Source organism: Balaenoptera musculus, chromosome 17, assembly GCF_009873245.2.
Source record: "Balaenoptera musculus isolate JJ_BM4_2016_0621 chromosome 17, mBalMus1.pri.v3, whole genome shotgun sequence".
NCBI classification, from domain to species: Eukaryota; Metazoa; Chordata; class Mammalia; order Artiodactyla; family Balaenopteridae; genus Balaenoptera; species Balaenoptera musculus.
Window position 1 is genome coordinate 45,942,138 of NC_045801.1, and position 15,530 is coordinate 45,957,667.

At 36.2% G+C, this 15,530-nt stretch overlaps 1 protein-coding gene across 1 annotated transcript in view; it reads right to left on the reverse strand.

The window, feature by feature from the left end:
- Nucleotides 1-1,439: 1,439 nt before the first annotated feature.
- Nucleotides 1,440-15,530, reverse strand: part of NECAB1 (N-terminal EF-hand calcium binding protein 1) — a 206,651-nt gene continuing 192,560 nt past the window's right edge. The window contains exons 9-11 of the mRNA XM_036830071.1: nt 7,193-7,270; nt 5,804-5,895; nt 1,440-1,465 (exon numbers count right to left, since the gene is read on the reverse strand). Coding sequence (XP_036685966.1) covers nt 1,440-1,465; nt 5,804-5,895; nt 7,193-7,270 — 196 coding nt within the window. The remainder of the gene's footprint in view (nt 1,466-5,803; nt 5,896-7,192; nt 7,271-15,530) is intronic.

Here is a 15,530-nt window from a genome sequence, read left to right on the forward strand (position 1 = left end):
TGTATGTCAACATTTACTACTTATTTCTAGTAGAAGCTATTAAAACTTCTTTAATTTTATTTAGACTGAATGAGGATGGAGAGTACACAAAGGTATTGGTAAAAGTTAGTTTGAGAAAATATATTAGGTTAACTTTTATATTTAAAAAATAAAATTTTAGTTCAACCTTCCTTTTTGTCTGAGTTTAAAAAAAAAAAAAGGAAAAATTCACCTTATGTTTGTTTCCTGGAGGACCTGTGGTTTCAGAGGAATTTGGACTAGAGCATAAACAAATTTCTATATGCATTGCATTTTCATTGGCAGCATTTATCAGGATAAAAGAGATTTTATTAAAAATATTTATGAGCTTGTACAGCAGAATATATAAGGTACACAGTTTTAGTTGTTCTAGTGAAACTGGGATTGTAGTCATTCTAGTGTTGAAACTGAAAAATAGATGTTTTTTGTCCAGTACATATTTTATTATTTCCCTAAAGTTTATACTTGTTTTATAATTCTTTGTTCACTTAGGTTAAAATTTTGGTTTTAAAATATTTTGAAATCATTATTTAAATGCAAATGTCTATTTTTCATAAGTAAAGTTAGACCTCTGGATCATGTGCCAAAAATTCTGGACCACATTTTCTTAAAGTAAAACTCTTTTCTTGATTTGTTTAACTTACATACATGGAATTATGATGCTAACAAATGATATAATGGTGTTACATTACTAAATGGTACCCTGTCACAGAATTGCTCAACTTATGAAAAACCAGTTTATAACTTGACAGATGGATAGAGATTCTATTGGTTATAGTGAAGATTGGTTTATGCTCATGTATTAACTTTTTTTTAAGCTTAAACAACAGGGATGCACATGCATCCCTGCTCTCTCTCTCTGCATATAAGGATACCAGTCATATTGGATCATGTATTAGCTTTTTAAGTAACATAAAGTGAATAGTTATAGGATCCTGAGTTGGGAATGGAGTAGGTATTACTGAAGAATACATTTCACTCATGGAAAATCAGATACTTAAAAATCACAAAACACTGATTTAACCTTTATAGTTTATGACAGATCTACAAAAGCTGTCCTATGAAGTAATAGTCTAAAAGCTCTCACTTTAAATATTTTTTTTCTCTATCATAACAATTTTGTTTCTTTATGTGTATACTTTTCATATATTATGATTTTGAGACTAAAGGGTTTTAGGTTTATTGTATGTAGCAATACAGCAGCAAATATTGAGAATAATAGTGAACTTTGAAAGTTGAGCTAAAATTTACATGAACGATAAAGTGATAGAAGACATTTAAGAAGAGTGCACATCTTAGGGTAAATATATTTAAACAAAAGTAGAGAGTAGATTAATAAGTACAGAGAATTTTCTAATTCACATTTTAGATAAGAACAGTTGTTTTTTACTTGGAACCATAAAGAAAATGTTAAGGAACAGCTAGTTGTTCAGGATCCACCATGAAGCTGAAAAGAGAAAAAAGAGGTTTTTTTAATAATGAAAATAACTGCTAGGGCTAAGTTAGTTCAAGGTGCAAGTCATTCTTAAAAAGACTATTTTCCCTCATCTTTAGTCTGTATAATTACTTATCTTTCAAGTTACTATTTCCTGACTTGATTGAACTTTCCTGTGCACTTGTTAGTTGTACCATATCTTTTGGCACTTGGTTGCAGTCTAACTAAAAAGTTTTGGTTATATATGAATAGAGCTTGTCTTGGCAATGAGATTATAAACGCCCTGAAGATAAAATCATGTTGTTGTTGTTTTAATTTACCCAGTTCAGAAAGTTTGGGTATAAGCAAGTGGATGTGTTTTAAATAATATTTTTTTAGTATATCTGTATTGTAAAATTAGAAATATTTTCCCCAGTAAATGTAAGTATCCCAAAGACAAACCCATGTCAAAGAAGTAAGATTGGTGGAATGAGGTGAGAAACAGACAAATATAAAGGATTAACATTTGTTTTCAAAGCTGTTTAAATAATACAATTACTGGCAATAGGATCTTACTTTCTTATGTATCCTTTTTTCCCATAACCATAGGGTTTTCTCCTTTGCCAAGGGATATTCTGCTCCACAGACCAATTCTTATGCTCTTTTTGTCTGGGTGTTTTATGATGGCTTATCAGCATAGGCTCCATATTCCAGTATGCCTCATTTAAGTGATTTTTATATTTGAGAGTTCATAGGAATATATTTTGGTTTATATTTTTGTATCTAGGTGCAGACTGGTTTAGTTGCTTTATTTATTTTTTTAAATAAATTTGTTTTATTTATTTTTATTTTTGGCTGTGTTGGGTCTTTGTTGCTGCTCGTGGGCTTTCTCTAGTTGCGGTGAGCGGGGTCTACTCTTCGTTGCGGTGCTCGGGCTTCCCACTGAGGTGGCTTCTCTTATTGTGGACAGAACACGGGCACTAGGTGCATGGGCTTCAGTAGGTGTGGCACGCAGCTCAGTAGTTGTGGCTCACAGGCTCTAGAGGCCAGGCTCAGTAGTTGTGGCACACGGACTTAGCTGCTCCATGGCATGTGGGCTCTTCCCGGACCAGGGCTTGAACCCATGTCCCCTGCATTGGCAGGCAGATTCTTAACCACTGCGCTACCAGGGAAGTCCCTGCTTTATTTCTTAAGATGTATCTTAAACCACTTAGAAATCTTAATTAAAAAGCAGTCTTATTAGAAATTATTTGTGAATTAGTAATACAAACCCACTCATTCTGTGTTTCTAACTGTAATAAGTTTCAGATTTTTATTTTAGGTCAAAATATATGCAGCATTTCAAAACTACATAAAATGAACAAAACTAGTTATTAAAAATATAAGTCATATGAACATTAAAATCATAAATAATATTTATAAGCTAATTTCAGCTTTTTGTCCAGGGAGATATATATGCTGTTTGTCCCCATGGGAAGTCAGTGGTTAACAGTGATAAAACTTTCAGTTTAAAATAGAGTAGGATGACCCAATAGATGTTAAAAATCTTGTTTGAAGTAGGTTTTTAAAATTGTGTTAGAATCAAGCCTAACTTTTTTTTCTATCAATTCCAGTGGTCGTAGAAATTAGATGTGATGTGAAAATCAATGAAAAATAGGGTAGCAATTAAAAGGCATTAAATTGTATTCACTCTGAATTCTGAGAACAAGAATTGATCCAGTTTTATCTGTATTCAGTTTTTCTCTCTAAATTAGGAAATGCTCTGAGAGAGAAAGAGTAATAGAATGCATGTACCAATGACACTAATAGTGCATAGAAAGTTAATCCAAGATGATTAAGTAAAGTTAGGCCATAAAAATCTACCAGATTGTTCTAAATGTGCTATTCTTACTATATTTTTTCCTGCTACCTTGTTAGCCTCCCTTTCTGTACTCTTTTCTACTGTACTGTCAAAGTGTTTTCTCTCCTGGAAAGATTCAAGACATCAATAAGAACAAGTTTCTTTCTTTCCTTCTATACTGTAGAAACTGTGGTTTCAAGATTGGGAGAGTTGAAAATGGATATGATGTCAGACACAAAAATTACAAGTGTCAGGACTTCTTGGGAAATTCATGACTGAATACCAATGCATTTATGATGATATCAAAGTCCTTATTCATTCGTTCATTTAGAAAATATTTGTTTCCTTATGCCATACACTATACTAATACTGCATTAGGGCAGGGGATATGAAGATAAATAAGATGTGGCTCTTGCTTCCCTGCATTTCTATGCACAAAAGCTGTAGCAGTCATATTTACAGAAGTTACTTGAACTAGAACTAGTTCTTTTCTCCTCATTTATAACAGACTGTTCAAGTCTGGTATAATGTTAAGCTAAAACTTTTTGGATAAGTTTAAGGCAGTCATCGAAGTCTTCCTTAACAGCCTTTGCTATCAACTCACTTGCAACTTTCCAGAAGCTGTTGTGCATCCTAATTTAAACCGCATGAGTCAAATTGTTAATCACGAGAAATTTCAACCATATTCTTGGCTTCCTCAATTGAGGGTTAAATCTGAGATATACAGCACGAGAGATTCTAAAAGTCTACCATCTCTAGGTCAGATAAACCTGCCCTTAAGATCTAGAGTAAATACATATTAAAAATCAGGCTGAGACTGTCAGAGTCAGCCAACTTGAAAGCATTCACACCTGATCTCCCCATCTCCTCACCTAGCTTCAATTCCAGAATTGACTTTTTCATTTTCCATTTATTATCAATCCATCAAAATCTACCCTAATTTTAAAATTCCTACCACTTTTTTAAAACTTCTCTTGTCAAATCCAATTTTCAGTCCCATTCTCTTCAGTCATGCTCTACTACATAGGCCCTCTGAGGAGCACTGTACCTTGCATGTTACTCCTCTTTTGGTTTCCTTGATACTCTGCAACTGTGACTCTCCTATCTCTGGTTCCCCTCAGTCTCCTTAATGAAAGGAGGCTTTTCTCTCCCAACCTTTTAAATAAAGGCAGTTCCTCAGGCTTCTGTGAGATATTTTCTTCTTACCTACACACTTTCTCACCAATCCCAGGCTTCAACCATCATCTTGCTATGGTTAACTACTGAAAATTTTATCTGCAAGGGAACTCTATGGGTATCTTCTTGGTTCAGATGCTTTTTTTCCTGGCCTAGATTATTGCCCTGCCTGACCAATTTCTCTCCTCTCAATGACATTCACCTTTTTCCCTCCTGCCACAGTTACTACTGATTAGAGCATTCACTAGCCCTCTCAAAAACCTTTAATGACTCCATAATACTGTAAGAAGAAAGTTAAAATTCCTTATTATATTTTCAACTCCCATTTCCTACTCTCTTCTCTCTTTACACATGTACCATATACAAGCCTTATGCTTTAATCATATCTTTGCACCAATTAACACAGCACATTTAACATTTCTTGCATTTGTTCATGTCTACAATTTACCTCTATCTAAGTACCATTCTCCATCTTTATTTGTCCAAATCTCATTTTTTAAAGTCCAGCTCAAGGATCATCTCCTCATTAAAAGCTGTTAAAGAGGCAATCCACTCCTCTAAATTCACATAGCACATTATGACTCTAATGGGTAACTACTATGTATGTCCTGAGCTTGTTATTTTTCTGCAAACAATTGTCTTTCCTACTGGACAGAAAGCATTTTATGGGTAGGGGCTGTATTTTTACTTTGTACCCTCTGTAGCTCCCAACACAGTGCTTGTTCATAATTGGAGCTCAATCAGTGCCAGTAAACAGGCTAGGAACCCCAGTATCCCCAGTGCCTAGCACTTATTAACATTCAGTAAAAGTATGTTTAATTGGTAATTGAATGGATGGGTAGATGAACAAATGAATTTTTGTTCTCAATTATCTTAAATAAGCTTTGGCTAGGCCAGACTTCTCAGACAAGTTCATTTCAAATTTCTTTTTCCCTTCTCCTTTTTTTCCAATTACAAAAAATATTTTAACAGTTATTATAATAAAGATATTTCTAACATAATTCTAATCTCCAATCTATGGGTCACCTATTTCAAATTTATTCAATACACCATAATATAGTAAAGCATTTGAATAATTTTTTGCAATGTCATATTTGTACTTCAAATTGTTAAAAGGTGACCAGCAAATGACTAATATTAGGTTTAATACAGCCAGGAATACAAATAGGGTCAACTAAGGACTAAAGGCAATAGAAAAAATATATAGACCTCTTATTTCCTATCCCCACTCTCAAATTTTAAGATAGATAAAAAATAGAGTACAGTTAAGGGGAAGGGGCTAGAACATACTGTCTTTTAAACAGAGAAAGGCAATACAAAAGCACATAGAAGAATTGTGAACCCAGGATAATTACCAGGAACTAGCATAGTAGATGTGAGTTCTGGAGTTTCCAAGAAATCCACATTACTTCTTTGGAAGGTCTTGCTATAATTCATCTGACGGTGGCTGTATAAATAATTATAGGTTACGGCTGTGCAATTTATTACGATCTTCCTGACTAGAATGTAGCACAGTTCAAATTCACTCAAGGTGGCAAGGTTTCGGATGATTTAGATTAAGTGCCTGAATACGGACTTCTTTTCTTGGTTATTTACCCTTAAAAAAAAGACTAAGGAGTAATTTAACAAGTATCACCAGAAATTTTTTTAAAACAGGAGAGCACTAATTCTCTAGAGAAGATAAAAGGAGATAACTGTAATTGCAGCAAGAAGTTTAAACAGAAGGAAGACTATCTTGGGCATCAGGATGTTGAAAAAATAGGATAGCTAAGAAGAAGGACTATAGATTTTCCATCTCTAGAGGATAAAAAGAAAGAAAAATCATCTAAAAGTATAGGCCTGGAACTACAGAGTTGAATAAGTTGCCTTTAAAGCTCCCTTTTGTGCCTGAAATTCTATTGATGTCATTATGCATTATAGCACAGTGTTTAAAATAGCCACAAAAATAAAATTTTTAGGTGAAATATGTATCAACTAAATTTCCAGGTATTTGTTTCATTACCATAATTTAACACCCCAAAATATGGACTTATTGGAGAGCTATATTCTCCGTGCCATTTAAAGCCAACTAGAACTATTTATATAATCTCAGAATAGCAAAATTTCCTTCATCTCATTTTTCTAATTATATATTTGTTACTTATTAATAATTAATTTAACTTCAAAGAACTTGATTTATTTTTTAACTTTATCGAGGAATAGTTAACAAATATAATTATATGTATTCAAAACTGAATGATTACAAGAGAAGTTGACTTGCTTTTAATCTTTTCCAAACAATGTCTTGAATTTCCCTTTTATTTGCAGTAAGTAAAGACATTTCAAAAAGCTGTTAAGCTATGATGATCTTAACCATTATATATAGCTTTATTGCAAAATAAAAACCACAGAGCTTAAGAAAAATTAGGAAGTAAAATTTTTTTCATCTTTTTCTGCATCCTTTGTCTCCCACCCCTGCACACCTTAGACACCCATGACCCACATCTAAATCTGTTTACCTGAAAGCATCAGTAAAATGGTAATTCTTAAAGTGTGATCATAATCAAAAGTTTTTGTGCTTCAAAAGGAAAGTGATTTCAAATCCACAAAGAGAGTGAGATTTAGGAAAATGAGCAAATGGGACAGGTTTTAAGGTGAGGTACAGGGAATGGAGTTTTTTCTACCGGTTCTAAAATTATATCATGTATATTGCCACCTCCCTGGCAAAAAAATAAAAATAAAAATAAGGCCTGCTCATAACTTACCTATTCCACACACTACTATTCTCCCAGAACTCGTAAATCGTGTAGCGAGATTCATTTGAAAGCTTCTGTATAGAAATACTGAAATGGAAAAGGAAAGGTGTAATTAGCCACAGGAAATTAAATACAAGAAATAAACTAATATTTCTAATCATCTCTAATCTTATCCATTTGTATAGGAAACACCTATGGTTCCTGCATGAAAATTGAAGTTTTGTTAATAATTGATTAACATGTCTGTTTAATATACTTTTTTAGTTTTCTGGTTTGGCATCATGAATACTGTCTCAGTATATTTTAGAAATCACAAATATAACATTGTAAAATTTCATTCATATATCCATTCAAAAAGTTTTGGTTTTTTTGTTTTGTTTTGTTTTTTTAAATTTTATTTATTTATGGCTGTGTTGGGTCTTCGTTTCTGTGCGAGGGCTTTCTCTAGTTGCGGCAAGTGGGGGCCACTCTTCATCGCCGTGCGCAGGCCTCTCACTATCGCGGCCTCTCTTGTTGCGGAGCACAGGTTCCAGACGCGCAGGCTCAGCAATTGTGGCTCACGGGCCTAGTCACGTCGCAGCATGTGGGATCTTCCCAGACCAGGACTCAAACCCATATCCCCCGCATTGGCAGGCAGATTCTCAACCACTGCGCCACCAGGGAAGCCCAAGGATTTTTTTTAAAAAATCAGATGTGGTGCTTTTTAAAATGGAAGTATAGTTGATTTACATTATATTTCAGGTATACAGCATAGTGATTCAGTAGTTTTGCAGGCTATACTCCATTAAATGTTATTACAAGTTAATGGTTATAATTCCCTGTGCTATACAATACATCCTTGTTGCTTATCTATTTTATACATAGTAGTTTGTATAAACTACTCGTTTTTAAATTTTTTAAAATAATTTTTATTAGAGTATAGTTGATTTACAATGTTGTGTTAGTTTCGGGTTTACAGCAAAGTGAATCAGTTATACGTAGACATATATCCACTCTTATGATTCTTTTCCCATATAGGTCATTTCAGAGTATTGAGTAGACTTCCCTGTGCTACACAGTAGGTCCTTATTAGTTATCTATTTTATATATAGTAGTGTGTATATCTCAATCCCAATAAATTGAGAGATTGGGAGAAATTGGGAGAATAGGATATTGATTTAACAGAGAACATAGAACATACCAGTAAAATAGCCAAGCTCAATGTAAATTTAGGATTTACCTAAGTGTGGCCAGCAGATGGTGGTAACTACACAGAAATTGTAATACTTATTTGGCTTGTAGTTTGGTGCTTTTCACAGAGCTATTGATCTAGCTTGCTTCCGTTAAGATATGATGTAGCAAACATTGTTATTAGTTCAATTTCAGATTTTCTCGGGGAAAGGTTTATAACATAATCAAAGGAATTGAACAGAAAGTGAAACTGGAGATTTTCTAACCCCAGGAGTTTATAGATGGGCTCTTGGCGGGGTTCCTTGAAATCCCAGAAATGAGCTGCAAATTACTGTGCATATCTACTTTTTCCTGGGAAGAGAATCCATAGTTCTCATCATGGTCTAAAAGGATCTGTAATCCCCAAATGTAATCTGACAATGTAATGGTCAAATTTCAATCCATGACTATGAACTGCCTCCTACAAACTAATTCATTTGTATTACTTATTACATATAAAAATCACTTATCCTGCTATCTGAACCTGCCATTTTCCAGACTAGCCACAAGAAATTCACAAAATTTTAGCCTGATGCTCAAGTTTTGAAGGACTGAAGAAGATAACACAGTGTGATAAGGTAGTGGTTTGAAGTATAGCCATATAGACTTAACCTTCATCCACCATGTATTAGAGCTTTGTCACCTTGGGTCCATTGCTTAACCTGTTTCCTCACCTGTTAAATGGTGGTAATAATAGTACTGTGAGTACTAAATAAGGCATTACATGTAGAATGTTTTGCCCAGTAATTGTTATATTGTATGTGTGTATATGTGTGTGTGTGTTAGCTGTTAGCTCAATAGCGAAAAACAAAGTAACACTTTCCTTAGGTGAGTGAAAGCTAAGCCTTAATGGTATCAAAGTTGAGAAACGTGACAGAATTAAAAGGAGCAGAAAAGAAACTGAGGGAAAAAGACAAATCTTTAAAAACAATGAGGAGCAGCAAGCCAATAATAATGATGATAACAATTATTATATTATTATACATACTAATAACAATGGTGATGTTTGCTAACATGTATTGCTCTGTTTCAGGCCCTAGTCTAAGCATTTCCCATGGATTAAGTCATTTTACCTTCACAGTCACTCTGGGAATCATATGGTAGATACTGTCTGTTGCCTCCCCAACTGTCATTCCCCTCTGTCTAACCGAGCCCTGCCATTGTTCATTTTGCAATATATCCAATGTACCTAAATATTTGTTTTCTAACCTCCCCTGTAGCCAGGAATGGCCATGTGACTTGAGTTGGGCCAATGAGATGCCAAGGGAAGTATGCTGAGAAGCAAGGACTTCTGGGAAACTTTGTGTCCTTAGGTTCAGACATGAGAGGATGGCTTGTTGGTGTTGCTCCTTCCTCCTTCTTCCTGACTGTAGGCCATCTGGTCAAGAGCCAGATGGAAGAGTTGAAAGACCAGTTCAGATTGTGTCTCAAAGGACTATGGGTGAAAATGCTAATCAAAATTTTTCTACAGACTGGGTGCTTTCAATTAAGGGCAAAACCGACCAATACACAGCAATGACATTTAAGGACATTGATATTTGAGACTGTACAATACAGATAATAATACATATGCAATGATGACACTGAGACAGCAAGAAAAGGTTAATGATAAAATTTTTAGAAATTTCAGCCATCAATATTTCTGTTAAAAGGGCTTAGGGCTTGAAGGATTAGCTTTCAATCATTTGCAAACTTAAAATTACATGATGTAACTCTGAGCTTTTGCTTTGTGACTGTACTAACTTAAACACCCTCAGTCTTCCTCCTCAATGTATTCATACTTCCTGTGGCACTCAGAAACTCACTGGTTAAAGCAAGAGTTCTTTGGCTAAGCTGTCTCTGGATAAGGTCACTTAGAGCTTCAGCCCTGAGCTCCAGGAGACCTTGAACATTCCAGGAGCTGGAAAATGTCAGTGAAATGGGGAAAAATGATGTAGCTCAGGAACGGTTGGGGTTAAACATCTTACCTAAGGTAGCTTGGCTCATCAGGAACAGGACACACTTCGTCTTGGCTTCCTCTGTTCCCCAGGTGGCCTACCTTAACTCACAGAGCCTAATCACTGGAGTAAAGGGCACACAGGAGGGATAGTTCCCACAATTCTCCACCACACTACAGCGACGCATTTATTTTGTCTATATAAAAATGCTGATAAATTAATGGTTCAATGTGCCACAGGGTACCATGAGTTCTTAAGGATGTTTCTTTGGCCATAGTACAACTCCCAGTGTTGATTCTTACAATGCAATTCCACATTCATGTTCCCTACATCCTTGACATGGAGTTTAGAATACATACAAATTCTAGAATTTGGTAGCTGAGAGTGACTTCAGAAATCATTTTATTCTACTTAACAGCTGTGAAATTAAGGCCAAGAACATGGCTTTAATTGTTCAAGAATGAGTATCCTATTTTCCCAACTGGTTTCCTAGATCCTTGGAAGCAGAAACTATTCTCAACTTCCCGAAGTCAAGCATGGTTCTGAGAATACACTGTGTACATCACATATATTCAGTTGGTACCTCCTCGTGCCAAACACAGGGATTAAATAAGCCTTCATGATTACAAAATATGTGAAAAGAGTAATCAAAAAATGTGTGTGTGTGTTATACATGGGTCACACAATTGCTCTGCTTGGGTTTTTCAGTAACTTTTTTAACATCTTCGTTGGAGTAAAATTGCTTTACAATGTTGTGTTAGTTGCTGCTATATAACAAAGTGAATCAGCTATATGTATACATACATCCCCATATCTCCTCCCTCTTGCATCTCCCTCCCACCCTCCCTATCCCATCCCTCTGGTGGTCACAAGCACCGAGCTGATCTCCCTGTGCTATGAGGCTGCATCCCACTAGCTATCTATTTTACATTTGCTAGTGTATATATGTCAATGCTACTCTCTCACTTCATCCCAACTTCCCCTTCCCCTTCCCCTTCCCTGTGTCGTCAAGTCTATTCTCTACGTTTGTGTCTTTATTCCTGTCCTGCCCCTACGTTCTTCAGAACCTTTTTTTTTTTTTTTAGATTCCATATATATGTGTTAGCATATGGTATTTGTTTTTCTCTTTCCGATTTACTTCACTCTGTATGACAGTCTCTAAGTCCATCCACCTCACTACAAATAACTCAATTTCATTTCTTTTTATGGCTGAGTAGTATTCCATTGTATATATGTGCCACATCTTCTTTATCCATTCATCTGTCGATGGACACTTAGGTTGCTTCCATGTCCTGGCTATTGTAAATAGAGCTGCAATGAACACTGTGGTACATAACTCTTTTTGAATTATGGTTTTCTCAGGGTATATGCCCAATAGTGGGATTGCTGGGTCATATGGTAGTTCTATTTTTAGGTTTTTGAGGAACCTCCATACTGTTCTCCATAGTGGCTGTATCAGTTTACATTCCCACCAACAGTGCAAGAGGGTTCCCTTTTCTCCACACCCTCTCCAGCATTTATTGTTTGTAGATTTTTTTTTTTTTTAAACATCTTTATTGAAGTATAATTGCCTTACAATGCCTTACAAAGCTAATGGTGTGTTAGCTTCTGCTTTATAACAAAGTTAATCAGTTATACATATACAATATGTTCCCATATCTCTTCCCTCTTGCATCTCCCTCCCTCCCACCCTCCCCATCCCACCCCTCTAGGTGGTCACAAAGCACCGAGCTGATCTCCCTGTGCTATGCGGCTGCTTCCCACTAGCTATCTATTTTACATTTGGTAGTGTGTATATGTCCATGACACTCTCTCACCCTGTCACATCTCACCCCACCCCCTCCCCATATCCTCAAGTCCATTCTCTAGTAGGTCTGTGTCTTTATTCCCGTCTTGCCACTAGGTTCTTCATGGCTTTTTTTTTTTCTTAGATTCCGTATATATGTGTTAGCATACTGTATTTGTTTTTCTCTTTCTGACTTACTTCACTCTGTATGACTGACTCTAACTCCATCCACCTCACTACAAATAACTCAATTTCATTTCTTTTTATGGCTGAGTAGTATTCCATTGTATATATGTGCCACATCTTCTTTATCCATTCATCTGTCGATGGACACTTAGGTTGCTTCCATGTCCTGGCTATTGTAAATAGAGCTGCAATGAACACTGTGGTACATAACTCTTTTTGAATTATGGTTTTCTCAGGGTATATGCCCAATAGTGGGATTGCTGGGTCATATGGTAGTTCTATTTTTAGGTTTTTGAGGAACCTCCATACTGTTCTCCATAGTGGCTGTATCAGTTTACATTCCCACCAACAGTGCAAGAGGGTTCCCTTTTCTCCACACCCTCTCCAGCATTTATTGTTTGTAGATTTTTTGATGATGGCCATTCTGACTGGTGTGAGATGATATCTCATTGTAGTTTTGATTTGCATTTCTCTAATGATTAGTGATGAGTAATTCATTTTTAAATTCAGTTGACTGACTAACAGAAGCCCTGTCAGCCCCCCAAACCTCTGAGTGTCCTAGTCAAATACCTAGAGGGCAAAGCCTCACTAGTTCAGTGCCTTGAATTTAAGAAAATAAGACCTTATAATTGGAACAAAAGGGATGTTGTCTATTCTATTCCTGGTTAACCATGTAAAGTCCAGGAAACTCTAATTCAAGGATGACCAAGTACTGACAAGAAAGATTAAACATGGGTTTTGGAGTCAGACAAACTCAGGCAAATTGTTTAACCCATCTGAGCCTATTTCCTCCTGAACTGGATGTAATACAAACCTCAGATGATGGCAGTGAAGATTAAATAAGAAAATGGAAACAAAATGCCTAATCTCATAAATCCTTAATTTCTACTTTATTTTATGGCAGCATTTCCTCTCTAACCATGGAGAGGCTGAGCCAAACATGGTGAGAGAAGAAACTGCAAAACTCTGATAATTCACAGATAATTCAGCCAAGCCCCAGGCAATCACACTGAGTGCATTAGAGCATGACTGATGACATGAGTGGCCCATTTGACTGTTCATCAATTAATACAGATAGAAGATTAAATTTGATCAACTAATACAACTGAATTTAGATAGGCACACCAGCATAACATGTATTCCACATATTTTCCATTTCTTTGTGGTGATTCTCTGATGCTCATTTCTTCTGATAAAGTCTACTTTTTGGTAATTCCAGTAAAAGAAAGCTGAAACGCAATAAGGAGTGAAGAGTTGTTAAGAAACAAAGCAGTCTTGCAAAGGAAAAGGAGAGTCTTAGAGTCTCAATTTATCTTACAGGAAAAGGATACTCTCCTTCCCTTTACTTCACAGCTGGAGCTTAGGGAGCAATTTTTCCTCCTCATTGAGAGAACAGAGTTTGCATCAGGCAACATAAATCTATCTACTCTCTTACTCTCCCACAGCCTGTTTTCCTCACCCTGTGGCTGTTCTAGTCACTTTAGGTCATTTTCCCAACACACATTAAATCAGTGTTTCTGAACCTTAAAAATAGTAAAACTTTTTACCATTTTTGTAAATGTAAAATATCTACTCTATTCCTGGATATTGTGATACCCCAAACCAGATTTTATTTTCTTTATAGCCTCACTAACCAAAAGGAGTTTACTGAGCTCTACTTTTTGCAGTTTACACTGTGGACCGTATATGTTCTTTCTGCATTCTCCAAAACATCAGTTTTATTTTTAAATGAGTAGGCTTTTTAAAACTACGTATACTCTCACTTTGGCAAATCTCTTTTAAGTCACTGAAATAAAAAGACTAAAATGGGGTTTTGATTTGGGCCAGTCGTGAAGTATAGTAACAATAGCAAAAAAAGTAGTGCCTGTTATCAGGCACTACTGGAAAGATCGGGAGCTGTATGGCATTAATGGCACTGAGCAAGTCCTATTCTACTCTATAAAGGAGGTTAGCCAGCCAGACAACAAGGAAGGAATAGTAAGTGCAGCAGTAATCCCAGCTCATGTTTCCTGGCCCTCAGTGGATGAGAGGCACTCAGTTAATCCTCTCAACCACTTTATGAGGAAACTGAGGCTTAGAGCAAGTAAGGATCTTTCCTAAACCCACAAAGTTAATACAACCCATGTATTATTCCAGAGCCAGACTTCTTAGCTGCAGAAGTATTCTGCCAGAGTGTGAATAAAATATAACTAGTAATTACTGGGAGGAACACCAAAGAGACATAAAGTATGTGTTTCTATGTGCACATACATGCATGCACACATGTGCTAAAAAGCTTTCCCAATGTTCTAAGAGTATTGTGAAATACAATTTAAACAAGCTCCTAAGGTAGGGGTGGATTTGGTTGTGGCAGTTTTCCAGGAGCAGGTGAGTTTGATCTTTGGAATTAAGGTAGAGCATGGGCTGGCAGAGACCTGAAGCTGGGTGCACACTTCTGGGAAGGAGAGTGGCCAGATCGAAGGCACAGCGGTAAGACAATAGATTATGCTGGAAAGGCAATATGCATCTGGGCACTGTTGAGGCATAGTGTTCAGGTGAGGGAGAACAAATGGTAGCAGTGCTATGGATTTCTGGGGTCTGTTGGTATTATAATTGTAGGGTCAGGATAAACTTCTGGCATTTGATAAGATACTCATTAGATAGTTATTGCAGGTTTCTGAGTAAGAGAATTCTATGATAATTGTTTCTGGAAAATTATAATTGTTGTAGTTTATTGAACTACTTGGAGTAGAGAAACTGAAGATGAGGTATAGTTTATATTTTAGTAGCCTGAGATAACAGAAGGCTGAGCTGGAGTGGCCATGGAAATAACTTTTTTTTTTTAAATGACAAAGTCCTGCCATCAAGACTTCAGAGATGGTGTAACTTCATAATGAATGGCTGAAATGGTGGTTATTAGGCCATAGGGCGCACTCTCAAGGTAGCAATCAGAGCTAGATGCACTAGAGTTGAGGCCTCATATACCAGAGATGATTGAAATCAGAGTGTGAGTCTGCCTGGATGTAAAAGGAGGAATTTCAGTCTATTTGACGTCCATTGGTGCTCCTAATGCTCAAATCCACACGGAGTCCAAGGATAAAAGAGAAAACAGCCTGTTTAACTCTGCAAAATGCATCACCCCGAGGGCTAGAATGACCATCATAACTTTAGATGAAGATTCTCAAATAACAGTCTTCCAGACCCCACCCTCATCTAAGACACATGAGCAGGAGCACTTACCGCAAGCAAC